Source organism: Manacus candei, unplaced genomic scaffold (genome assembly GCF_025592945.1).
Source record: "Manacus candei isolate 608988 ecotype Guabito, Panama unplaced genomic scaffold, ASM2559294v1 h1tg000049l, whole genome shotgun sequence".
In the NCBI taxonomy this organism is placed as follows: Eukaryota; Metazoa; Chordata; class Aves; order Passeriformes; family Pipridae; genus Manacus; species Manacus candei.
The window spans coordinates 32,070,388-32,097,260 of NW_026138097.1; the positions used below are offsets into that span (position 1 = coordinate 32,070,388).

Here is a 26,873-nt window from a genome sequence, read left to right on the forward strand (position 1 = left end):
GGCGCTGCGCTGCCGCCCCCCGGCGAGCGCCGCGTGCCCTCCCCGCGCCGCGCACTGCTCCCGGCCCGCACTGGCGGCTGGCAGGGAGGGAGGGAGGCAGGGAGCGCCCCGTCCTGCCCCGCCGCCCCCGGGGACGGGGGCGCACGGCCGCCATGTGAGAGCAGCGGGGCTCGCGGCAGAGCCCGTCCCCGGCGCGGCGGGGCCGGACCGGCTGTGGCCGCCGCGCCGCGCTGCGGGCTGGGCAGGTCCGCCGAGGCGAGCGGCCAGCAACAAGCCGCCGCCGCTGCCGCCCGCCCGCGCCCGCGGCCCCGCCATGGGAGCCGGGCGCGGGGCGAGGCTGGCCGCCCCGAGCCGCCGGCGGGGCTGAGCCCGGCGCTAGCGCAGGTACGCAGGCAGGGGCCGCGCCGGGCCACGGGGGAGGCGGCCAGGCTGGGGAAGGGGCTGGCCCGGCTCCCTCCCAGCCCCACCGGCAGCGGGTTGGGCGGCGCTGCCCGGCCCTCCGGAAACTTTGGGCGAGCGTCGCGGTACCCCGGGTCCCCCGCGGGGGCCGGGCCGGGCAGCGCTGGCGGGCGGGCGGAGCACGGTGCCCCGCGGTGCCGCCGCCGAGGGCCGGGGAGGCGGGCGGGCAGAGAGGGAGGCTTTGACATGGCTTTGGGGAGCGGTACCGCGGAGGTGGGGCCGTGCCGGGAGGCTGGAGCGGCAATGCAGGTCGTGGCCGGAGTAGTGTATGTATTTTGGTGTGTTGGTTTTTTTTTTTCCGATTTCGCGTGCAGCGTTTCAGGGAGAGGAGTCGGGAGCGCTGCCGAACTCCTGGAGGATGTGGGTTAAATGAGCCTGTGCTGCGGAAACTCGGAGCAGCTCTGCCTTGCCTTTTGGACACGGGGAGGAAGAGGGGGGTGTGTGCTGGTTTGGATAGTTCGGAAGGGAGGTGTTTTGTCTCTACTCGCTTTAGTATGCTTGGTTTTAGTTGTCTGTGACAGAAATGTGCTCAGTGGTAGGTATTTAAACAAAACCCAAACCAGGATACTTCAGGCTGAATAAGAGATTAATGAAAATCATCGTGCGTGCAGTCAGGGAATAGCACTCAATTGGGTAATTTCTGTTCCGGACACTGCTAAGTTATGGGGCGCTCCGTTTAATTCATTGGGCGTCCGTCGTCTTCACGTGTTGCCATTTGAAAGGCAAAATAACCCCTCAGTGCGCCTGGTTTTGCCTGCACCTGCCTTTGCAAATGCTGACTCTCCAGAGTTCTGCGTGGTGCTCTCTCGGAGCCGAAGACGCTCGGTCCGTGTCCAAGAGCCCTGCTATTTATAAGACTCGGCAGAGCGGGGGAGGCGGAGGAGGGATGCAGCACCAGGCTGTTGTTTGCCTTTTGCATAAACTACCGAGGCAGGTTGCATATCGTTTGAGATGTTGTATCAGTGGAGGCGAGGTGCGGGGGGGGAAGAAGTGCAGAAGCTGAAGTATTCCTAATTCTTTTTTTCCTAGGGACCGTGGATCTGTGAGGCGCTTCCCTCCGATGTGAGTGCAGTGTCCCCTGTGGGATGCAGTAGGTGATGCCCAGCTCTACTGCAATGGCAATTGGAGCTCTCTCTAGTTCTCTTCTTGTAACCTGCTGCCTCATGGTTGCCCTCTGTAGCTCCACCATACCCGTGCAAAAGCTAGCCAAGGCTCAAGACAAACAGGAGATAAAGGCGAGCCAGGAAAAGAGGGATCACACGTCCACCAGGGACAGCCAGACAGGTCCAGGGAAAATGAATGAGATCGGCAGGAGCGGGAGGGAGGAGGGTAGCAGGGACTGGAAGAGCAAAGGAAACAGGAACTACTCGAACAAGGAGTCATGGACTAAGCAAAAGCAGGCTTGGAACAGCCAGGGGACAAGCAGTAAATCTGGGAGCATTCAAGTGCAAGAGCAAAGGGATGCTGCTCCCGAGGAACCTCAGGTGGCTGAAGACTCGTCTCTCCCAGCATCTGTTGCCAGTGTCACTCCCGAGCCTCCGGAGGAGTACGCCTATCCTGACTACCGTGGGAAAGGCTGCGTGGACGAGAGCGGCTTCGTCTATGCCATTGGGGAGAAGTTTGCGCCGGGCCCCTCTGCCTGCCCCTGCCTCTGCACGGAGGAGGGCCCGCTGTGTATCCAGCCCGAGTGCCCCAGACTCCACCCTCGCTGCATCCATGTGGACACCACGCAGTGCTGCCCGCAGTGCAAGGAGAGGAAGAACTACTGCGAGTTCCGAGGCAAAAACTATCAGACCCTAGAGGAGTTCATGGTAAGGTGAAAAGTAGTTTTATGAATTCTTCTCTTGTTTGAAGCGATATTATGTTCTTTAACTGCTTTCTCATAGGGTGTTCTGGGTCCTGCCCCTTCCCTTTTTCATTTTTGTGTTAATATTACTTCTGCAGTGCTGTAAAATATTCCCCTTAAACATGACCTTTTCTACTCTCTGACACTAATATTTTTAAATGAGGGGGCTGATCTTTATTAATTCCTTTGGTATTTACAGTAAAAAATGCTACTTGGAAGGATCCTACTCAGTGGTGTTACAAATTTTATGAAAATTTTTGGCAATCCATTTGTTTCCTTATTTAACTGTTAAACTTCTACCTTGCAGGGATTGAGCAGGGTTTTATGGGCTGACTTCTATTTCTAGTAATCATTCTGTGATGATGCCTTTTTTTTGTAACAGTCATTTCTCTTCCTTTTTAACTGTTTAAATGGTGCTGCCAAGGTTGCGTAATGTTTGCTTTCTGAGAATGACTGTGGGCCTTCTTTTAATAAGACTGGTTTGCAGTCTGAATTACAGTCATAGTTTAAAAAAGGACTTGAAAAGCCTTATGTTTAGGGAAATCCTCTTAGACTATGGCCTTTTTAGCATTATTGTGCAAGGTCATTATCAGTGAAAATGCAACTTATGACAGTGCACTTGAAAGTTCTGGAGTTGAGGCCAATTTTCTGATTGCTTGCCTTTTTTCATTTAGCATTTTATTGTGGTTGAGATCTGTGAGCAGACTCTAAGACAGACACGTGAATTTGCTTATGAATGACTGTTAGATACAGGGCTGGTCCAACCCCATTTCTGAACACACCAGAGATTTTTGTGCTGAATATGTTGAGGGGACTACAAAATCCAGTTCAAGGTTCTGGAAGCTGAGCCCCTTCTCAGGATGGAGAAAATGTATTTGTGAAGGCTCTAAAGTTGCCACTCTGCTCTCTGTGGTATTTGCATGTTCATGGAAACTTAACTTTGGTTCATAATGTCTTTCCCATGTTCTTCAACGTATGGAAAAATAAATAAAGGAGCAGAACTGCTTTCTTTGGAATAAATCACGGTATTTCCCGTTGCTCTCTTTAGTCAGTGATGTGTAGAGCACTAGTGAATTTCAAAACATGGCAGAAAACATTGTGTCATCCTCCCTTTTTCCATATCACCCTCAAGGATTGCATTCAACTTCAGGGTGGCAGTTTTCTACTTAAGAGGGAGCAGCTACTTTAACAGCAGCTACTTGGTATGACCTTTTCAGAGATGGATTGTGAGATCCTTCCTTTTCCAGCGAACTTAATTGTTGAGGGGTGGCCAGAACATGAAGGTTCTTCACACATTCTCTGTAGGTCAGAGTTTTAAAGCCTTCTGACCACCTTTCATTCCCGCTCTTCTACAGAGTTCCATTTCCTAGCCTTTTTATATTGTGGTGGTGTATTAATGACTCTGAAGCAAGCTTAGAATACTGTGTTAGTGCTCCCTGGTACATTTGGACATGGCTGGCAGCCTTGGTAAAAAGGGAGTGCTGAACAGTAACATAACATTTACAGAAATGTTCTGAAAATATTTTGGCTTTTAGCTTTTTAACCCCATTCACCTTTCAGTCCTTGTCTTCATACCTTCCTCAAATGACACATCGATTCCCTTATTGCTTGTTTTAGCCAGCTTTGGAAGCACAAGTGAGAAGGGATGTCTGGTCAGGATGAGCAAGGAAAGTTATTGACACAGGCAGTGGAACTGCAGCCTGATTATTTTCATGTGTGAGGATCTTGGTTTTTAGTTTAGCTTCAGTGTTGTTTCAGTATTGTGAGCACAAATTGTAAATGCAGCTGTTTGCCCAGGCCACTCCGATCAGAGGGATTGCCTGGTGACATAAGGTACAGATGTAGTCAGTTTGCTGCTGCTCTGTGAAAGCAATTGCAAAATGCAAGCAATTGCACACAGTTTCAGAGGTAATTTTGTGAATTTAAAGCTGATGGTTACTAATACGCTATCTCTTGCTTAATGTCGCGGAAGGAGTTATAAATGGATAGTGATCTGATTTTTCTCTGTGTCTGTACCTACTGTTTGTGCCAAAGAACACCAGACATCACTGAAGGAAGAAAAAGATGACCTTCTAACTTTGAAGTGACGTTATTTGCAAACATTTCTGTATAGATGTGTAATTATGCATACAAGTTTGGGAGTTTGCTTATATAAAATTCCTATATGGCCTGATGTGACAAAAAATTGCCCTGACTGGACCCAGAAACTGAGTATGCCAGGGAATGGGAGGTTTGATGCATTTCTTTGATTCACAATCAGTCCTACAGGCTTTGCTTGTGTGCACATGTATGTATGCGTTGTTCTGTTTTCAAAAAGGACATGGATATCAGCACAAAACACAGCTTGGGTGAGGGGGAAGGATCAGGTCTCGTAAAGCTGTTTCCATCAGCACCAGTCTGGTCCCCTGTGGATACTGTGAGGCAAAATGGCAGAAGAATCACAGCGTCCATATCAGTGGGACTGGTAGCAAAAGCTTTAGTTGGTGAAATGCAGTGAAGATAAAGTTCTGCACTTGAAACTGAAGGTTTCTGAGCACGTTGTCCGCTATACATTTTTCATTATTAAAGTAAGATTTGAAAATGCAGGCTGATGTAAAAAGTCATGGCCTTACAAGGGCCATAAATTATCTTCAGAAGTGAAATGTTTGGGAAAGACCTACATATTTGAAAGTTGCTGCTTCATTTGTCTTTTAGAATTTCCTTGCTTCCACAAGTTGTACTTCTTAGTGGGTGAGTTACCTGGAAATCTGAAAGTCAACAAACCAAAACGGATTTTGAAAGATCTGTGGTATTTAGAAGGCACAGAGAAGTAAAAGAAGGGCTGGTATGTTTATTATTGTCAGTGTAACCCCATTCATATTCTCTTGAGTTGTGTAAGTGGCAAAAAGGTATTAATAAAAATTTTAGCACAAAAGAAAGTTGTGGATTATGATTTTTTTTTTAAATTTAGATATTTTCAAGTCTCAAGGAACCACGTAAAGATTGTATATGTTTTTTTCCAGCCTTTTTGTTGGTTTAGTTTTGATGTCTTTTTTGGTTTTTTATTTGAAGTTAGACTTGTGGAAAAAGAAAGGGGAAAAGTCAAATTACTTTGCAATAGCACTTCAGTGAGTACAAAATGATTTGTCACTTCTTAATTATGACAATTTACACTGAGTTGGTGGATAAACCTACTACCCTTACTGAGCTACAGTTTTCTTCACTGCTACCAGTGGGAAATTTACCAGTTTACACAATAGTTTGCTCTTTTGCAATGTATGCAACTCCGTTTATACCTCTGCTAATAAACTTCCCTTTAAACAGTTCTTAAGAGGTTATTTTTTTTTTGCCATCTGTACTCTATTATCTACAGTTTTTATGGCTGCCTGCCTGGTGAATGCATATGACTTCTGTGCCTCTTGTCTTCTTGCATTTTTTGCATAGGCAGAACTACAGTTGCTTTAGAGTTAATAATCTGCAGACCACAGAGATGTCGTATTGTTAGTCCTCAGAGAGAGGTTGATACGTGATATTATATCCAGTCCGGCCTGGTTGTGTCATATGTGCTGAGCATGACTGCTGCCGGGCTGGTCGTTTCCCAGATGAACAAATGGGATGCTGGTTGCATTGACTGCCACTAGGAACTGTGCTGCAGGGAATGCACTTACGTTGTATGAGTAGAAGAGAGGAAATGAAAGACCAAATGTGTCTTCTCATTCTGATTTATTTAGCTGCTGTTACATATACACACTGTCTTACTGTCCTTCTCTCCAGTGATGATTTTGTCTCCAAGTATTAAGCTGCCATTAAGGTGTGGAAAGGAGTGGGGGTTTTCTACAGTTCCTGCTGCATCCTGATGATGTATAAAAAGCAATGCACTGTTGTTTTGTCCAAAAGTGAACAGATAACTTTTGACACTGATACCATTTTAGCAGCCACTGTTGTTTATTTATATGCCTGAAAAGAGTTTTGTAGAAATAAGCATGTGGAGACCTTCCTTATCGGTGCTACCATTACTTGTATTGCTGGGTTGTAGAGATTACAGTACTTACCAAGGGCATACTGTAAGTATTGCCCTGAAATCTCATGATCTGTTAGACTGGAAGTGTATTCATTACTGCAGTATCACATGAACAATGTTCATGAAAGATGTAGTCTTCAGGTGTATGTGCTGTATAGGACAGAAATGTGTATCATGAGTCATCATTATTAAATAAAGATTAGATCGGTTTTGTTATTTAATAGCATTTTAAGTGCTACATTAAATTGCTTCTTTTTCTAAGAATTTAAGGCTTCTGTCAAATTTGGACTTCTAGTAAAGCTATTTAATTAGAATATGTTTAAATTTTACAGATGAGAGATTTTAGGAATAACATCTGTGTGCTGCCTTGTTTCCCAATGAGATACTCTAGTTTTTACACCACTTTTAATATTGAATGGCATAGCTACTAAGCAGTGTCCTGGGAGAAGAAATATCTGTTGCTGTAGTTACTGGTCTCATTGAACTTTGCGGGTTGACAAATTTGCATCTTTTCCAAGTCATGGCAAAAAGCGTTAAAACTGTTCAAAAGTATGGGTTTGCCTTGTTGACCCAGATCCTTGGAATTGAGGTCTGGTGTCTTTTATCAAGTAGGATTCCTTAAAAATAATCCAAAAAAATAAAAATCAATCCTCCCTAAATGGCATGTTTTCATAATTTAGTAAGTATTGTTTCTGGATATAATTCCATAAGGAATGATTCTTATTACTGACTTGGCAATACTTAGGAACTCAGGTTTGCTGGCACTCAGAACTTCACATGCATTGCATGCAGTTGATTACCTTGAATACTTGAGCCTTTCAGCTCTGAGCACTGGATCAGAAACCTCCTCATCCATTTACACTTTAGCTCTGGAAGTGAATGTGGCAGTTTACAAACAATTTCAGGACAAAGTTCTTGTCCTGAAGTCTTTAGTAAAGATCTGCAGTACTGGGCTGTCAGACTCCTTGTAGGATTTTATAAATGTGTGTTGTGGTGTCATCCTTGGTAGAGTGTAAAGCAAAGAGAAAACACAAAGTGAGTAGCTAGCAAAGGAAGCCCAAAATAAATAATAGTAATAAAAGCAGAAAGCAACACAGCAAGAGACCCTATTTAAGCTTTCTGAGCAGAAGGGAGTGCATGAAAGATATGCGAGTGCATAAGCAAATGACAGCCCTGGCAGGTGGTAAGGGAAGTAGCAAAGCATGAATGAGCATTTAGTTGGAGATGATGCTGTGCAAGCATCAGCATGTTTGAACTTTGGAAGTGAGAAGGATGTGAGAGGCAAACAAGCAGAGAATGGATTTGAGGAAAAAATGTCATGGGCTGCCTAAAAATTAGGGAGAAGAAGCAGATGATCTGCAAGTTAGACATCTGGGTGATTCTTCACAGAGAATAATTGTTTTCTTTCTTTTTTTTTTTTTTTTTTTAGATTTGAGAGTTTTTTCTGCTTTTATTGGAGAAATGCAATGGGTAGTTGTTTGCATCAGCTGGAATCTGGAAGGAAAAAGGGTCTATGAAAAGAACAACCTCCTCCTTAAGTAAACCAGTAATCTGCACAGATTATAGATTTAGAGGATCACTAATAATAACATTCAGCTGCATTTTCATCCTGTGTTTCATCTGAGCATGGATGCCCATGTGGTTTTACAGAGTAGAGCAATGAGGTTTACAGTACACCATTTATTGCTCTTCAGCATCCTTGCTTTCCTCTGCCTCCAGCTGCTTGTGTGGTATGAGGACGTCAGCAATCCAATATGCTGTGCCTGGTCAGGAATGCTGAAGAGGGCAGCTGGAATTGTACATGTGGCAAATATAGGGAAATGAAAGTCCATTTTTTACTAAATAGAGCCTTGATACTGTTTTGTTTGGAATTAATTTCTTTGAAGTAGGTCACTCAAGTAATTATCTTGTGGTATTCCTATGCTGTTAGAGTTCTTTAAAACCAGTAACATTTCACTGGGTAAAAAGGATTACCTGTATTTTACTTCACCCCTTTCTTTGAATAGCAATTTATTTTCAGAAAGTTACAAGTATTAGAATAGCCCAAATACAATTAACCTGTGGGAAATACCTGAATTCAAAAAGGATATTTTTTTCCTGCCTTCTCTGTGAAAAATATAGTTTTAAATAAAATACAAAATGCTCCTACTGAAATGCTTTAAAACCTGAAAAAAAAAAAGATTTCATTTTTGTTAAAAGAAGCTTCGTACTTCATTTAGCAAAACTCTTCTTCTTTAATTATAATATTTTTTTCTAATTTATTTTTTGAACCTCTAATAGAAATAAACTAGATTATGAGCTTAATTTCCTGGAAGTTCATTAGAAATGCAGTCAGGAAATTTTGGTTTTATTTGTATTAAAAGTCTGCAGTGTTCTTATTTTCAAGATCTCTTTGACTTTCCCATTTGGTGCATAAGTTCAGAGCATAGATCTTTTTCTGCTGTGGTTCTCTAATTTTGCAGGAGCCCAGTCTTGCTATTTGCATTATTCAGACCACAAAACCCATTTGTTTTAAAGTGGGGAGGAAAAAGATGTGAAGGAAACAGCGCAGATGAGGAGGAGTGCATTAAGAGAAGGAGTTAAAAGGTGACTGGATCTGTGTTTCAGGTTTCTCCGTGTGAAAAGTGTCGCTGTGAAGCCAATGGTGAAGTGCTGTGCACTGTTTCAGCCTGTCCCCAGACCGAGTGCGTGGATCCAGTGTATGAGCCAGATCAGTGCTGTCCTATCTGCAAAAACGGTAAGTGATGGCTGGAAAACTGGAAGGAGGCTTCTGTTGGAGAGATCCATGTTATTCTGTTCTGGTTTTGAAAAATAATTCGAATGTTTTTCCTTGAATGGAGATGGAGAAGAATTGTGTGGGGATGGTGTCTTCCTGATACGCGGACTCAGATCTTCCCTTGACTGGGATGAACTCAGTTGTGACCTAAGGGATTTTTGTTACCCAGGAGACAATTAGGATGTTAATATCATCTATTCATGTGTCTTGTGGATATAAATTTTACATGAACTCATTGTGGCTATGTTTTATGTAGGCACACAAAATGAAACTCAGGTTCGTCATGTTATCCACCTTTCAACATGAGCAGGAAAAGTTACTTTTGTTTAGAATTCTTATTTGTTCCCCTTTCGGAGATTCTTCCCTCCTTCTTTTTCTTTTGTGTTTTTTTTTTTTCTCAAGGCAAATCAAATGTACCTTATTGAGCTCATTTAATTTTCATAACTAAATGAATTAAACTCCCAAGTTTAATTGAATATTTTTCATAACTAAATTAGACAGAAAGTCTCTCTACTCCCAGCAAGAGCTTGCATTAGATCAAAGTCTTGGTCTATTTAGAGGAAAAAAATTACATGACATACTAGCTCATCACTTATAAAGAAGAAATGATAATTTATTAATAGAAATGAAAGCTGCAAAATCTCAAATGAAATTATATTTAAAATTAAAAAGGACATTTAAAAATATTCAGATAATGTGCAGACATCTGTTATTTCTCTTGAATAGGTAGGTTTCATTACATTGGCTAAAACAAACTGATTAAAATTGTGGAAAAGTTGGGGGAGGAGAGAGTGTTTGGCATATGATTTCCACAAATTCAAGAGTAAATGATAAGGGATAGTTAATTGCATTGGAGGAGTGTCATTTGTATGGATATAAAAGTAATTGCTTGGCATCCCTTAATTGGTTGTTACAACCCTGAAGGAATTTGTTCTCGGCTGTACAGCTTAAGGGCGCTGTGTTTTTGGAGATGAGGACAGGCATTCTTTGAGGCATTTAGGGACAGTTCCTGAGAAAGTCTGAATTTGGAAGCTGGTGATGTGATAGCTAGCCAGTCTGAAGGATCCTTTAGCACTTGTTTGATGGTAAGAATCTTTGTGACATGCTCACAAGCTTTTTGTGTGTGCCATACTCTGCTGCAGTTCCCCAGGTTGAAGTGACTCTCAGCAGGCAAAAGGTCTGTTTTCAGTATCAGGGATGGAGTAACAAGCATAATGCATTAGCTGTCTGTAGTCTTTCCCACTGAGTTTGTCCAGTAGTCTTAATGCTATGTGGAGCTGGATTGACTTTCCATCGGTGCACATTCTCCCACAAGCATCAAAATAATGCACAGCAGTAGCAATCTCGTGGTGGTGGCTTGCTTTTGGGTTAAGATGGTGGAGCAGTGTGGGGCTTGCCTGTTTGCATAGATTCCCTGACACTTTTCCCAGAAATAAGGCCTTTTTGAAAAATTGCACGTAAAACATACGTTTTGTTGTGAGGAAGCTGCCTTTTCTCAGACTGTTAAAGCTGTATTACCTGAATTCTGCCTGCAAGAAAAGGGTTGTCTTGTCCTCAGCCTCTGAATCCCTAATATTACTTGCATATTCCTCGGGTATTACCATGAGCTGGCATCTCTGACCCAGTTTCAGACCAAGGTGACCAAAGCTGCCTGTTTCCAGTGAGCTGTACTGTCACTTCTCTGCATGTCAGAGAACCAACAGTGGCTTTCCTTGTTAGCTTTTAGATGAAGAAAAAAAAAACATTAGCAATAACAACAAAACCAAGATAGTTCAGAAGCAGATCAATTTTTTCTGGTTCAGCAGCTTTGGTATGGTATAGAAACTTCTGAGGAAACCTCTCCACCTGGGAAGTGCCTTTAAAAAAAATGGGTTGTTTGCTTTTAGAGCTACTATTAAAGCATGGGACATGTGCAGTTTTCAAGGAACTTCAGTGAATTTCTGAATGTTTTTAATTAGATTGGAGAAAAAACCTACTGAGCAGGGTAACCTACCTTGCCTCATCCTCTCATTTTCAAGCCTACTGGAACAACTGTGCTGTGAATGTGAACTGGGGAAACAATCATTGTGCTGTGCTTCAGGGTTGATCATTGCAGTGGTGACATCATGTTAGTGATCCAAAAAGAGCTTTGGGTGATGGACAGGGAGCTCAGCCATATAACTTGAATGGTGGGAAAGGTGGAGCCGTGGAAAGCATACAAGTCAGGTAACTGCTGTCATGATCTGCATCTCAGCCTTGGTAGAGCAAGAAGAGATGGGAGGTGAAGTTTGGGCTCTCTACTAACATTTGTATGTTAAAAATGCACACAATCAGACTCTGATTTCCCTCCCTTTCCTGCCACTTCTTAACATACGCCACCTTCCTAACTTGCCTGGTCTGTGGATTGCTGGCAGTGAACCAACAGTGAGAGCTGAGCAACTACCTCTGTCAGTGATAAGACCACATATAAATGCCTGATTAAGAATTTTACGGAGGAAATCTAGTGAAAGCTTGCGATTATTAGAAATAACTGAATTCAGTGTCTTGACAGGTGTGAGACACGGTACCTTACCTCTAGTGGGAAAGAGGGTGTGTAGTTGACTTGTCCAACCTGTTTTCACAAAATTGCTGGCAACCCTTATGAGGAGGGACAGATATGTAACTGCACATCAGGCTTACACGACTTATTTTGAATGTAAGTAGAGAATGGTAAACTTGTGGAGTAAAGAATAGTTGTATATGTAGGATTTAATGATCTTCTGTATCACATCCTGACTCTCAAAAGGGAAGTAGATACTTCCATAGCTGAAGATGTTATTTTCTTCTTTGTGGGCAGGGACAGGGAGTACTTTAAAGAAAAATTTGCTCTGAAAAGTAGTATATAGAAGGGATAAAGGGTGACACCACAAATCTAGGGATGAGGGGAATTTTCCTGCTTTTTATATCTTAAGTCACTGCAATTAAGGGAGCTGTTTTGTCTGTCTTATATAATGCCGTGCAAGGAAGCAGAGTGAGGACAGAGGGGAATGGAGGAGAGGCTTCCTTCTCGTGTGTATTAACATGTTGAGCGTCATGCTTTTGAATCAGCACCATCAGAAAAAACGTCCAGGAAGTTAAATCTAACTTCGGAAAATTGCATTAAGTAACAGGTGCCCAGTTCAGATCTCCATCCTGCTTTACCGTATTAGCATTGTAGTTTGTTCTTTGGAAGCCATCCCTGTTCACAGAGATATCAATAAGCTTAGAATCAGGTACAGACATTTCCACAGTTCGTACAGGGTTCAGGGTAAAGAGAATAGGAATACAATTGCCCTTTCATTGGGAAAAGGCTGGGCACTTGTCACTCATGCATTTGGGGCAGTGGAAGGGGGTGGGGGGAAATATTGGTAGTGAATTACGTTGCTCTAGGTTAGATTACCTTGGTTGTATGTTCCACTTCTGTTTCCATCAGTAGAGCCCTAATAGGCATACAAGCTGAATGCTGCTTTGCCTGAAGCCCACAGCTGTGGAGCAGCCGATGGAATCAAGGGTGACCCCGATCTTGTCTTTGCAGGCAGATGAGATTAAACCCGCAACCCACATGGAGCCTGGAGGGGGAGACGTCACTGGTAGACCAAAAAACATTTTGATCTAAGGTCCCCAAGAGATTTTTATTTCATTATATGGCTGAAAGATTGCCCCAAATAAGATCAAATGGATCCTGTGTCCTTTCTAGCACTGTGTGTCAGTGTTGCTTCTCTGTCTATACCAGGGAGAGCTTCTCCTTTCAGCAAAGGCTTGTAGCTGCAGAGTTGAAAATAAAAACGCCGATGCCCAAGGGCGCTAGTGTGTTCTCAGGGCTGTAACATCTGCAGATGTCTTGTCTGTTCTCACTATCTGTGCAAGAGGGAGACTTTGGTTGCAGTCATCTCAAGTGTCTTAGGTGGGATGAGTCAGTACCTCATTTCATATTTGGGTCCATAGTTAACGGTTGAAATACATGCACCATTTGGTTGCAATGATTGCTGCTAGTAAGGTGCAAGTCTAATGTGATGTGACCAGGGACAGTGAGTGGTCATGGTTTTGTATACCTGAGCTGTGAGGTTGACTCACTGAAACTTTAGTACTTTGGTACCTTTATGTACAATTACAGTGTTTAGGCACAAGGTGACTTGAGAGCGCTTCTGAATGAGAAGTGAATGAGACCTGTGTCTGTGGGAAGGAGCTGTCAAGGGGGTAGAACCCTGATAACCACTGGCGGAGCTGTCCTCTTCTCTACTGTTTGTACAATTGTTTGTCTTACTGTGGGACTCAGGTCTGTTAAAAAATGTTGCTGGTCGAGGCAGTACTGTTGCCCCTCTAAACAGTCATTCCTCTAAAATCCGTGTGGAGAGACACTGTGTTGGACTGAGAGACCTCTCTTGCCATAACAAGGATGAGGATGTTTATTCTGGACAGATAAAGGGAAGCAGCACCTTGGCAGCTCTCATGTGAGCTGACTGTTTGCTCTTCCCTGCAGCCCCAACTTTGCTCAGGCACCATGGAGAATCTGACCTGTAAAATTTAATGTCCTTTTGCAGTGTTTAAAGAAAATATGATATGCCCTTGACAATATATGCGTTAATCTCAGCAATAAAGAAAGTATCATCATGCTGTCTAGGTAGAGGTCAAGTTCAGGTATGTTCAAGGAAGGACTATTGCAAACATCAGGAATGTAGCTGCTTTGAAATTTAAGCAATCAGTGCCTCTTTCTCTTTTCATTTTAAATGCCTTTTTCAGTCATGCTTTGACAGCTAATTTATATATAGCAAAGAAGACTCAGAGGTTTTAAAGCCTGAGAGTGGTTCTTAAGCCTACATTATAAGGAGGGGATCAAATCAAATGGTCATGATGTAATACAAAATGTAGGTATCATAAAATGATTGTAAATTCTAGTTGATAAGTAATTTATTAAAAAAAATAGATTGATAGAATGTACATTAAAAAGCAACAACCTAATAAAGAAGAAATCATTTCAAACTGATACCATTTCCAACCCACACTGTCTGCACCGTGTTTTTGTTTTCTTTTAATGTGTAGTTCAGATATTTGAATACGTGTGTATGCAGGGTAACATTTGTTTCATGTTTCTGTGTCTATGAGTTGCTTTACTAAAACTTCTATGTAGATTTCCCACTGTAATAGACTGTATTTCACAAAATTATTTATAATATGGGACTCTTAACCAGGAAATATTAATGTTTTAGGGGGAATGAATGTTTCAGGGGGGAAAAATACCATTAAAGTTGCATGAACAGCTGTATGTGATTAAAATTGCCCAGTGAATATGCAGGTAGGTTGAAAAACTGTAGCAGATATTTTGGCAGCCATTTATTGAAAACAAATAACAGACTTGCTTCTTTTTGGTCGCATTGGACATTTAAAATGGCTTCCAAATCTGGTAGGTTAAGTTGGTAAACTCGTTGCAGTAGTTTTTGTTCTTGATTTCTGCTGTTGATGAAGTTGAGAGGAAGTTTGGTCTGTGTTGTCTTAATTCAAGAAATTCCTTTAAACTCATTTCATCTCTTTGCTCACCTCTCCCATTTTCTCTCCCTACTGTGGGAAAGTTGATTGCTACGTAATTTGTCTATACTTCCTGTCCAGAAATCTCAGAATTTTATTCTTGTACCATTTTTTCCACTTATATCTGAACCTGTTTAAATGTGCATGGATGACCACGGCAAAGTGGGCTGAGCAAAACTTGTGTCAAAACCAGAGAGGCCTTATTGTTTCCAACATAATAACATATATGTACATGCATGCACATGGATATATAAGCCACCGTTGACTTTGTGTTTTCATGTTCAGCTGGCTAAATGGTGGTAGGTGTTGTTATTTCCTCTAAGGGAATGTAGAAGTTAATGTACAAGTTATGTGGACTTTCAGGGTATATGATTATTTTCCTCAATATAGAAACCTATCAGAAGATGAGAAGGATCTGTCTGAAGATATGGCAAAAGTATCCAGTTATACTGAGCCTAGATCAATTACAAGGATAAATCAATTTATATAGTGTATGCATATTTATTGTGTGTACACCTGTATAAAAACTGTGAATTACTTTTTTTTACAAAGAGGCCAGAATGCTCTCAGTTGGGAATTCTGCTGTCAAAAAGCAGCAGTAAGTGTCCCTGAATTATCATGTCCCATGATTTTGCTCAGGCACGAGGACAATCAGAAGTTATAGTAACCTTGGTATTTAAAGTGGTACTTTAAACTTAAGTAGGAAGATGTAGTAGAGCCTATTAAAATAAAAAAGCAGTGTATCCTATAAGGTTTTCAGAACTCACTTTGCAATATTTTATCATTACAGACTGCTACAGTGAGCCTGAAAAGCATTTCTTCAGCAGTCAGTTTTTCATCTCTTACCTCCTACTGCAGGCTCAACTCATATGTCACAGCTAAATTCTGTTGTATTGGTCACTTTCATGGCAACTGCTAGCAGGGGGTGTTACTTTACTGTGGGTTGAAGCAAAAGTTGAATGATGATGTGCCCCAACAGTTGTTTAATAGTGATGGTTCCAGGTGAGTGTGGGAAACAAGCAGCCAGTTCCCCATGGTGGTCAAAGATTGTGTGTGTCACAGCTACCAGAGTTCTTAAAAGATGTTTTGCATCAGCCTCAGGAGCAGAAAGATGAATATGCTTACTGTGCTGATATAAAAAAAAGAAACACTCAAATCCTGGGATGGGAGGAGAAAAATAACCTTCCTAGCAACTTCCATGTATTTAAAAAAAAAAAATCTAATGTATCCTGTACCGCTCATCACAAGAGTTTCACATATTTGCCATCCTGCATAGGATGCTCATTCTGGTTCAGACAGGAAAGTGCCTTTGTGCTAATATCCACCAGTATATTGGAGTCAACAGTGTGCTATGGCTTGATTTGTCTTTCCTGACACCTTCTCTGTTACATAGAGATGCATTTGTGGATTTGCTTGTTTTCTAGTGAAGCAGCAAGCCTGTGCTCTCCAAAATGAAGTCATCAGTTGTTTTGGGTTTTTGTTCCCTTGTTTGTTTTGTATTTTTAAGTTCTTCATATAAGAATTTTCTGAGTTTATATTGCACGTTTATATACCCACACATGTAGAGATAGTTAAGATGTTAAAAGAAAAAATGGATCCCAGATCTCACATTATGGCCCCCTCCTGCTCCACGCATTGCTCACAGCACTTGCTCTTTGCTGTTTGAGGAAAGTTCAGGAAATATTAAAGGAGTTGCTTTTTTCCCTACACCCAGTATTTCTTTTTTTGCTGTTGATTACAGAAAATATTTCCAGTGTTAATTTTGCTCCCTCATTCTGCTATTGGATGTCTATTTTAATTTTGTATCTGCCACTAGCTGAAATTGTAGCACACATTTGGGAGGCAGGTAGGATTCCAAGGTCTGAAACACTTGTGTGCATCTTGCTGTGTGCTACATGCTTGGAGTAATATTCCCTATCAGTAGAATGCTATACTGTTTGATTAAATTGTGAGCTCTTGGATTCTGAAACTCTGTCTTGATCCAGATTGAATTACCATAGGTTAATTCATTAACCAGTGTTAGCTGAGCCACTGTCAATGTCCATGTGAGCTCTTAGTTGTGTTCTTTGCAGATAATCCTGTTTGTAAATAGAAACTATTTACTAGCTAGGTGCTACAGTGATGCAGTAATAGGACTACATGGCTGATTAGTATTTTGCAGTGTGATCTAAAGGAGCAATAAAGAAAGATACCTTGTGTGTGTTGCTTTATATTCTTTTGCATTTTTTCATTAGTATTTCATTATGTTAAGTGAGGTATCCAAGAGTTTGCTTGGCTTTGAGGGGAGATGGAGGCTTATATTAAAATGTTGTTACTATATCTCTCTGATATAATAACAGTTGCCCTCTGATGATAAATTATATAATCAAAATCTCCTTTTACTTATAAGTGCAGTGTAATTTTCTCTGCTTATTTTTTTCATAGGAAGTTGAGGTTTAGGCAATAAGGAAGATGTGAATTGGTCCGAGTGACTTACTGATTGATAGAAGCAGGGAATTAGCTGATTTCGTTAAACTTCATTTCCTTAACACTTTGCTTTTCTATGGTTGTGCCTTACAATCGCAATAGCGTTTCCAAGCAGTGCGGGATTGCTAATACAAGGTTTGTCTTAACTCGACGTGACTCCTCTTTTTTTAGAGTTTGTTGTAGGTCTTGCATGAGCATGGCAGCAGTCTCAGAGGTTTTCTCCATCCTGTTTGAGCTGTATTTGTAAATAAGTCAAGATCTGATGAAGAACAGGAAAACCTGTTTCCTTTCCTGACATCAGTTTGACCATGGGCTGACTTGGATGCCTCTGCCAGTGTTTGGAAAAGGGTTCTGGAGGAAAAGCAGTGATGGGTTCTTAGGGGAGAGGCTAAAAGCTTCTGATATTTTTTATTAATATTCATAAAATTGCAGTGCTTGTCTTCCTTGTTGCTCTAAGTAATATCTTACTGTTTCAGACTACTGCTGTGGGGATCTCCCCTACATTGTGTGCTGTGAGAGTCCCAAATTAAGTCCGTGGTGATTACCTTTGCCCAGCAGGTCAAACATCTTTATCAGCTGGAGACTTAAGTACTTGCCTAATTTAAAACCTTGATCTTTAAGGTGGAAGGAGCTTTTACTTTGTGAACCTTTGGATTGCTTCCATGGGGGTAATTATCCATGCAGGTTTGCTTCCTTGAACATGTTCAGCTGTACAGCATCAGTGATTAAAAAAAACAACAAAAAAACACAACCGCAGATAGAAAATAACACAGTATAAGTAATTCCTTACCTTCCCCAGCACAGTTGCCATAATGATTAACATTTGAAAGCTGATAGGCAATCAGAAACTTTGATTGCTATTTTCATTTGGGAAAGCTCTGTAATTTTTTTTTTTTTTTTTTTTTTGCTGCCTACACTAGTGCTCATTAAATTTTCATTAGAGGAATGACTTCCTACTGGTAAACATCACTTTCTTCTAAATGCCCTGTTCTTTTGCTGAGTCTTCACCTCTGTTTGCTTATTTCTGTGCCCATAGCCCTTGGATAGGGGCCCATTAAAAAACTGCATGCATAAGTTCAGCTTACCTTACAGTCTTGTAGATGATGAGTGGTTTTTCTCCTACATCATTTCTTCTCACATTGCAACACACTGCTATTGCACGTTGGTTACTGACCACTTTCTTTTAAGTGCTTTGAAGCAGCAAGTCACACACTGTTTATTACCCATGGATAAGATAAGTATCTTCACCGTGTGCTCACCCAACATGTGATTTAATTTTTTTTCTTTGGTTTTTTTAATTTGGTGAATAGCATTGAATAAAGAAGATCTATATCCAAGCAATTGCTTTTGTGTCTTCTGTGTTTTAAATACTTGCAGTGTTATCTCCTTTTTCAAAGGTAGTTTCACTGAAGTGTGGTGTTAATTGCTTTTCCAGAAAAAAGTAAAGGTGTTACTTGCTGTGCTCCAAAATAGTTTCTATTCCTTTCTCATAATATGATGCTTCTCGAGCATTTTGAATTCAAAAGGGAAATCACTGGTTAAACTGGGCAGTTTTGGGGAAGATACACAGCTAATGAGTCCTGTTAAAGACAGAAGAGGAAGCAGAAGTAGTGACCATTAATAATTTCTTATGAAACCAAGCAACAAGGCAGCACAATGGTAAATGAAGTTCAGTAAAACTGTATGTCAGGTAGTGAAGGAAATTGCTTGGGTATTTTGATGACCTTTTGTTAAGATTTCTACTAAGTGGGTTTAGTTAAGTATCACTGTGAAATGTTGTATGTAAGCATCTGTCAGGCTTCGTTAAGAAAGGCTTGCATTAATTAAAAGTACGCTATTATATAAAGACTAGTTCCTCCCACCTGGTTTGTATAATCTTCCATATTTGCTGAGCACTCAGCAAGAGGAGGTTGCAGAAGTACAGAAAGAGCAACAAGAAAGCTCAGTGTTTCCCTGTGAGAACAGATGAGGTCTCTAGTAGTGATAGGACATGAATTAAAAATCATGCGATAAACTGTGGTACCGGGGGAGAGAGATAGTACCAATGAAAATCTTCCCTGTGCTCACATTGCAAAGTCAAGAGAGCAGCAAGAAAATCAAAAAGCATCATACGTAGCGTTTTTAATGCACCATGTAATTAACCCATGAACACATTGCAGAAGATAGTGCTGGTACACAGTTTCTTAGGATTAAAATAAAGATCATATCTTTGTGAGGAGGAATAAACTATCTTAACCTAGCTACAGCAAAACTGCCTAGAATGACATGCCATAGAGCCTCGTAGAAATCTGTTCATTTTCACAAGAGCAGAAACGTAATATTGTTTTCTACTGTCCACATCCTAGAGTTTCCTTTTTGAACTGCCTCTTTTTAAAGCCCTTTGCAGAAAAGCAACTAGTCTGTGTTCACTTTAGTCCAACCAAACCCATCCTGTAAGTACGTATACTTTCTTTTTAAGGCAAGAAGACAGACTAATGAAGAGATTTTAAAACAGCAGCAATCCTTTTCCGACACAACCATTGCACAATCACTGTGTTGTGTGCTGGGCCACAATAGCACATTACTCAGTACATATAGATGATGGAGATGGGACCTAATGAGGATGCCTTTTGGCATGGTTTGCTTTCAACTGTTCTATCAAACCTTTATTTAAATGACCTAAAGGCAGGTCACTCATAAACTGCTTGTGTAGTAGCTATCCATGCCATCTTAAGACTTCTGAGATTGTCAAAGGACTCTGTATTTGTAGTTCGTGTGTGTTTAATACAATCTACTGAAGAACTAATTGAGAAAAAAAAAAGGCTCAGAAGCAAATAAATTATAGCAGTTTATGGAGTTATTTGTTATGTCAATGTAATAGAGAATGTGCCACCCCACAATGGAAAACTAATTATTTTCCTGCCATGACAGCATGCTAACCTGATATATTGTTAATGAACGGATTAGATGGAGGTTTGGCAGCTACTAACATGAGCGAATGATTGTTTTTAAGAACATTTCATGCTGATGTCCAAGCTGGGTGGTGATGATGACAGCTTATAGGCAATTCTGCATTAATTATTTAGCCTCTGACCCCCCTTGCCCCTTTCTCTCTCTCTCCCCCTCTCCTCTCTTTCTTCCTGCCCCCCCCCACTTCCTTAGATAATTAAATCTAATTATACATGCACATCTCTAAGCACTCATACATAACCTGGAATACATGAGGAAGCCTCATTTACCTTGTTTGTAGCCTAAACATTAAGCCTGCAAGTTGGGTTTTGATTTCGGTGTGTTTGAATAAGGTATGTTTTCCTTCTCACATGGCTGTCATGTTTTGGTGTGATTAGATAAGCTGCTAAGACATGGAAGAATTATCAGGTCCAAGTGTTGGGAGAAGCAAGGTCCAGGTTTGCTGCCAAAGGCTGCCAGGCTTGCTGGCGAGCAGGTGTTCAATGAGTGTACTGTTTATATGCCTGTGGTGCTGAAAAAATAAACGCTTCCTTGGATTTTTTTGCTGGCAACTTGTTCAGCAGAGAAGTTTTAACCGTTGTGCAGTTTTCATTATGAGCAGGTGATGTATTTGTCAGTATGAGAGGACTTTTTAATTTCACATCAACTGAGTGTTTAATCTTCACTCTTCTTAGTTAAGTTTGTTGTGACAGATGATTCTTTCCAGTCAAAATGACTAGAGAGTCAAGTCAATTATCTTTAAATACATGGGGTTTGTATTTGTGCCTAGGTATGACTGATTAGGCTTTGGCTCCGAGGTCTTCTGCAGTGCACGCTCCCTCAGGGCTCTGGTGCTCTCTCCCTGGCTGTACTGTTGTCTGTGCTGTCACCTGGCTATGGCTGTACACCAGAAGACGCTTCCATAAAAATCCCTGTGGTATCAGCTAAGTGGGGAAGCAGTCTGGAAACTTTTATGGACCTGAAAGCATGATTTGGGGAAGGCAGAAATTTTCTGGACTCTGGTTTTGAGCACTGCTACCAGATAAAAATATTCCGGGCTGTGGTGGGTTGACCTTGGCTGGATGCCAGGTGCCCCCCCAGCTGCTCTATCACTCCTCTTCCCAGCCAGACGGGGGAGCAAGTAAGATGGAAAATAGCTTGGGGGCTGGGATAGGGCAGTTTGTTAAAGCAGAGGCAAAGCAAAAGCTTGTGCTTGCAAAAGCAAAGCAAAAGATGACAAGGTTTATTCTCTACTTCCCATTCTACTTCGACCACGTCCAAGAGGCAGGGCTTCAGCACACATGACAGTTCCTCAGCAGGCAGCCATTGGAGACAATGAATGCCTGCCTTCCTGCTCCTTGCCTTAGTTTTATATCTGAGCTGACATCATATGGTATGGAATATCCCTTTGGTCAGTTTGGGTCAGCTGGCCTACTTGTGTCCCCCTCTCAGAATCTTGCCCTCGATTGAGGAAGGAATATTGCAGTGCTGATGCTGTGCTCAGCAGTAGCCAAAACACCGGTGTGTTATCAACACTCTTCTAACTACCAATGCAAAGCACAGCACTGTGAGGGCTACTGTGGCAAAATGAACTCCAGCTCAGCCAGAGCCAGTACAAGGCCTAACAGTTGAAAGAAGGTGGAAATCTCCCTTGGCACCGGTCATGTCAGTGGAATGACATACATGGGTTGCAACATCTGAACAATGCGAAAGGGAACTTTATGGATTCAGATGACGTAAAGCCCACTTATGTTTACCCCAACCTGGGATCAGCTCCAAAGGAGGTTCTCACCCTTTGAGGTCCACCTGGCAGATTTCTAACCTCCTGGCTAAGCATGTTCTTTAAATATGTGTGTGTATACACACACACATAAGCATGTGTGTATATATTTACGTATATATATATATATATATATATATACATATGGTACAGAGATCATCAAACACCATTTTTAGTGAAAGCCATTCCCACTTTTCAGACTATCTCAAAACACTTACATGGCAGTGGGCCATGGCCATCACCCTCTTACCTTGCCTCCCAGACATTGGGGACAAATTTTTAGTAGGGCCTGTTGTGATAGGACAAGGGTAATGGTTTTAAACTAAAACTAATGGTTTTAAACTTATATCTAGTTTTAGACTAGATATAAGGAAAAAAATTTTTACGGTGAAGGTGATAAAACTCTAGAACAGGTTGCCTAGAGAAGGTGTTGATTCTTCATCACTGAAGGCATTCAAGGTCCAGTTGGATGGGGCAGTGAGCAGCCTGCTCTAGTTGAAGATGCCTGTGTCCGTGGCAGGGGGATTGGGCTAGGTGAGCTTTAAAGGTCCCTTCCAACCCAAACTGTTCTATGATTGTGCATGCAAAGACAATAAGGTGGGCTGCCAGTGGACTGGCAGCTGTAATTTCCTTCCTGCTTTCCTGAGGTGGTTGGTAACTCTCTGTAACATTCTTATCCTTCCATCTGGACTATATCACCGTGTGTGTGGGCGAAATACCTGCTCCCGTGGGCCCACAGATCATTGCACGCTTGTTTTTCAGAGAAAGCTTCAGGAGTACTGCTCAAGCTGCAGGGCAGCTTTTGCTGCAGAACATTAGAGGATAAGAGGTTGCCTTGATATTACGGTCCCTGAGATGAAAGATGACATTTTGATTGGCTACCTGAAGATGTGGGCAGTTGTCATTAGATGTGCCTGGCTTATACTGTAATGCATTTGTTACAGTTAGGAGGCTTGAAACCTAGTATTTGTATTTCTTTTTTGTTACCTTTTCCTTTTTTTGATAAGTGAAAACAAAGGTTTGGATTTAATCATAACATTTCTACAGATTGTGGCGAATCACCCGTAATTCACCTATGACTGTAACTAATCCACGTGAGTTGGAGGTCCCTCCTTGGCTGCATGCTTGTTGCAGTGAGGGTAGCTGTGGATTGAAAATACAAGAGAAAGCTCTGTAATTATAAAGAAGCCTGAAGATGCATTCCCAAATGGGCAGGGCCATAGAAAGGTAAATTCACATCAGTCACTAGAAGTCAGCAGTAAAGTAATTTTAAGGTCAAATCTCTTCTTACTATGTAGTGAATTGTCGATAGGTTCAGGCTGTGACACAGGTGGGACTTGCATACAATGAGTAAGATATGGAGCTTAAATGATTGCGTTGGGTCACTTGTTACATCCTTGTTACCTCTTGTTTTGATAGATTTACTGCTGATTTACCTCCAGATAAATGACAGGATGATTTGATCTATTGTCTTCTGTTTTCCCCTCCTTGCTTACTGGCCTGCTTTATAATTAAAAATCTGATTTTCTTTTCAAATTTGTGGGTTATTTCTTTAGCAGAGTTCATATTGAATAGCTGTTAACACAATTTTTAGTTGAGGGTTGGGATCAGAATTTAGATATACAGATACTGTTACGATTCTGTTGTGATTCACTGTTTTTTGTAAATCAGCCACTGAATATATAGGAAGGGGTGTCCATGTGTACGAGTGCATCTTGCGTGGAATCAGAGACATAAAACTTGCTCACCAAAGCCTTGCCTGTAACTTTGGTGTAAGTCCCTTCAATCACCTTTGAATACTCCAGCCAAAGAAGCAGTGTTTGTAAAAGGCAGATCTTGCTCTGTGTTGAATTAGAATATTTAGTTATTTTTATTTTTGGAAGATATGTGTTTTATTAAAATAAGGACTAGCCTTTGGTGCCTAATTTTTCCTTGTGGAAGTAGCATATGTAGATCTAAGTCTCAAACAGAAAGATGGATCTGTTCATTCACGAGCGTCCAGTGCATGGCCAAGTAGAGCTGCCTGTCTGTGTTGAGGTATGTAACGTTTGCTCATAGAAATCTGCATAAATTAAATTTTTGGCTGCATGAGAATGCCAGGCCACGGGTCTACAAGAAAAGATGCTGCCAGTTGCTGGAGCCCACTGAGGCAGCCTTAATCTTCATGGGTGTGATGGGACCCTTGAGGAGTTGCAGTTATCTTCTGCCTGTGGACTTGCAAAATTTCTTGTCTTTGGAGTTGTGATCTGTGCTTTGTTCATAGCAGATTGTGCTTAGCAATAATTGGCACTGTGTCTAATCCTGTCTGGTTTAGGACATGGAAGAGAATTATATGATATGACAACACCTGGAAAATAACAGTAACCTCATGTGAATGTGATTGTTCATCAGTATGGGTTTGAACATTGTGGTACACGTCAAGGAAGGAAAAACAGAATTGATTGGAAGGGATGGAAACCTCCTAGATTACAGGGAGAGTATGGTGTCTCATATGGAGTTTGAAACTCTAAAATAATGAATTTATTTTCAACCGTTGGATTTTTTTATTATATTTACCTTTCTTATTCCAGCTAAAGTGGTGTTATTTAAATGGCTGTCATGCCTTCCATTTATGGAAGAAATGGCATTTTTATTTTGTGCTGTTTCAAAGCCTGACATCTCCAGAATTGTTTTAGTGTGACAAACCAGCCTTAATGATAATTAAAGAGAGAATAGCTTAGCATATATGCATATGTATGTGCTTTCATCATTTTCATAGAAAGACAACTGAGTAGTTCCCAGCAGTGAAATTTCAGTGCCCGTTTTCCATAAAGAAAATTCAAGAAATACTTAAGAGTACCCCAAACCCAGTAATTTCTGCCCTAATGAGTTGCATCTGCAGGAATACCAAGCTACTGAATGAGTCGGTATAGATGGGTTTCCATGCATTGTTTAGGAATTTGATAACATGACACAGATTTATTCAGTCAACCTCTAGTTCTGGGTTGTTTTTATTAGGAAGGTCAGTGGTCTGTCTGAGCCTAATTATCCCATCTGGCAAGTGCGCTTGAGGCACACAAGTTTCCTGCAGTTTGTGTACACAAAGAAGTGATGTGGTTAGCACGTTATTTATTCAGCTGTGACTCCTCGGATGAACAGAAAGGTATCTGCTGGCAGCTGCATTGCCCAGGATAGCCTTAGATGTGATTCTGGGAAAGAGTTTGCATCTCCAGTTTTATGGGGAGAGCTTCCTCTAGTACTCTGCTATTGGGACTCTCATTTCCATCCCGTTTTTGGTTGTTTTTTTTTTTTTTAACACATTCTTTTAATGGTCTCAGGGCACGGGTAAAAGGTAAAAGCTGTGTGTTGGTTCAGAACTTCTTTTCAATTTTTCAGAAGTTTCTTTTATTCTTCTCGTACCACTGAAACATTAGGTGGACTTCTCAGAAAGACCCCCAGTTCTTCAAGCTGCAACATCTTACAGCTAGCATTGTCTGTTTTAAGTCTTTATACGGACCTCCACAAGTACAATATATATTGTCAGCCCGGCCATCTCCAGTGCAGTTTAGCCACACAGTGCCTCTGTAACACATAGAACTAGCGTTGGAGAAGAATGCTTGTGGAGCAAGTACCAAGCACATTGGTCATGTACACACAAGACATGGCCAAAAAAGGAAGTTACATACTAAGTCTTGGGTATTGTCTTGGCATATGAACTACTAAACCCCTCCATTTTTCCTAGGGCATCCATTTAAAATGTCAGCCAAAATTAATATAGATTCTGACTGTCAGTATATTTAAACCTTCACCAAGAATATGTGCAAAACTGAAATCTTTAGAGACTTCTTTATTAATAAAACCACTCAGTCATATGCAATAATACAGATATATATTTTAAGACATCCATTTCCTTACTTCGTAATCCTATTTCAGCTCTGAAAAGAATGTAATATAATTCTGACTGGAAAATGTTTTAGATAAATCTAAGAATTCAGTCAAAACTATTTTCTTTATCTGCTGCTAAGCTCTTTCATTAGTGACTCTTGACAAAACAGTGCTATATAAAAGGTGGCAGTGAAACTGATAAAAATCCAATTTTCTTTGTTTAACCACAAACAGGTGTGCAGTTTGCATATTTTCTCTCTGAGCTTTGAGACCGCTGGCGTTATTGCAATAGGTCTGTAGCTATCAGGTTTGCAGCTTGAATTCTGTCATTAGCCATTTTCCCACTGGTATGAGCTATACATATTCGGGGAGGCACAGAGCAAAGCCGTGCCAAACTGCGATAAAAGATTACATGCAATAGAATGATAAAAGGAAACAAAATATTATTGTTTCCCAGGAATGTGCTGATATGTAGAGGTTTTGAAACTCTGTAATAAAGGAGGGAAATCTCAAAGAAAAAATCTTGCCTCTTTTTTCTTTTTCCCACCTCTGTTTAGAACAGTTTCATAAATGAATAAAATAAGAGTGTGCTGGCCCTTGTTATGTCCTCTTAAACATGCAGACTTGTAGAGAGAGTAAACCCCTCCCGTCTGGTGCTGCAGTGAAAACATGGGCACTTTTTCTGGTATCATTGAAAAGTGAAATGTTTCAACAAAAAACTTACCATTCATTTGTTGGAAAATAGATAGAAAAAGTCTGTGATACCTTGGCAATATGGAACAAAGCAATACCATTTCCTTTCCTGATAAATCTGCTTTGGTACACTGGTCTCTTGTGGATATTTCTTGATCATCTAAGCTGGTCTTTAATTTTGCCAGTGTCTTAGTTCAAATACCACTTAAGTGATTTAAGGAAAGGAGATGGATGGTATGGGAATGAGGAAAAAATGAGAGAGAAGAATGAAGGGGAAGAAAGTGGACAAGGGGTCAAGGAAGATAAGAGAGGGAGAATCAGACACACACAGTTAAAAAAAGGTTATGCACCCATAGCAGGGTAGGCAAGATGCACTTTTACTGCAGTCTGATGTATGTTGTTATCTGTGTTTGGGGGAGAAGAATATACCCAGCCGCATGGTCAAGTCCAAATGTTTGTCAAGTGAAGAATTAGGGAGTGTGAGACATGGAAAGCAGAGCCATGGTGGCCATATATTCTTCACAGACCCTGCCTGCATCTA

General features: G+C 41.2%; 1 protein-coding gene across 5 annotated transcripts in view; it reads left to right on the plus strand.

The window, feature by feature from the left end:
- Positions 1–276: 276 nt before the first annotated feature.
- Positions 277–26,873, plus strand: part of VWC2 (von Willebrand factor C domain containing 2) — a 55,242-nt gene continuing 28,645 nt past the window's right edge. The window contains exons 1-4 of one of the 5 annotated variants that reach the window (XM_051799031.1): positions 587–725; positions 1,489–2,270; positions 8,913–9,042; positions 17,241–18,232. In XM_051799031.1, coding sequence (XP_051654991.1) covers positions 1,557–2,270; positions 8,913–9,042; positions 17,241–17,314 — 918 coding nt within the window. In that variant the 5' untranslated portion in view covers positions 587–725; positions 1,489–1,556 and the 3' untranslated portion in view covers positions 17,315–18,232. Of the gene's footprint in view, positions 385–586; positions 738–764; positions 995–1,488; positions 2,271–8,912; positions 9,043–17,240; positions 18,233–26,873 lie in introns of those variants that run through there. The other 4 variants (XM_051799029.1, XM_051799028.1, XM_051799027.1 and 1 more) reach the window with 4 other exon arrangements.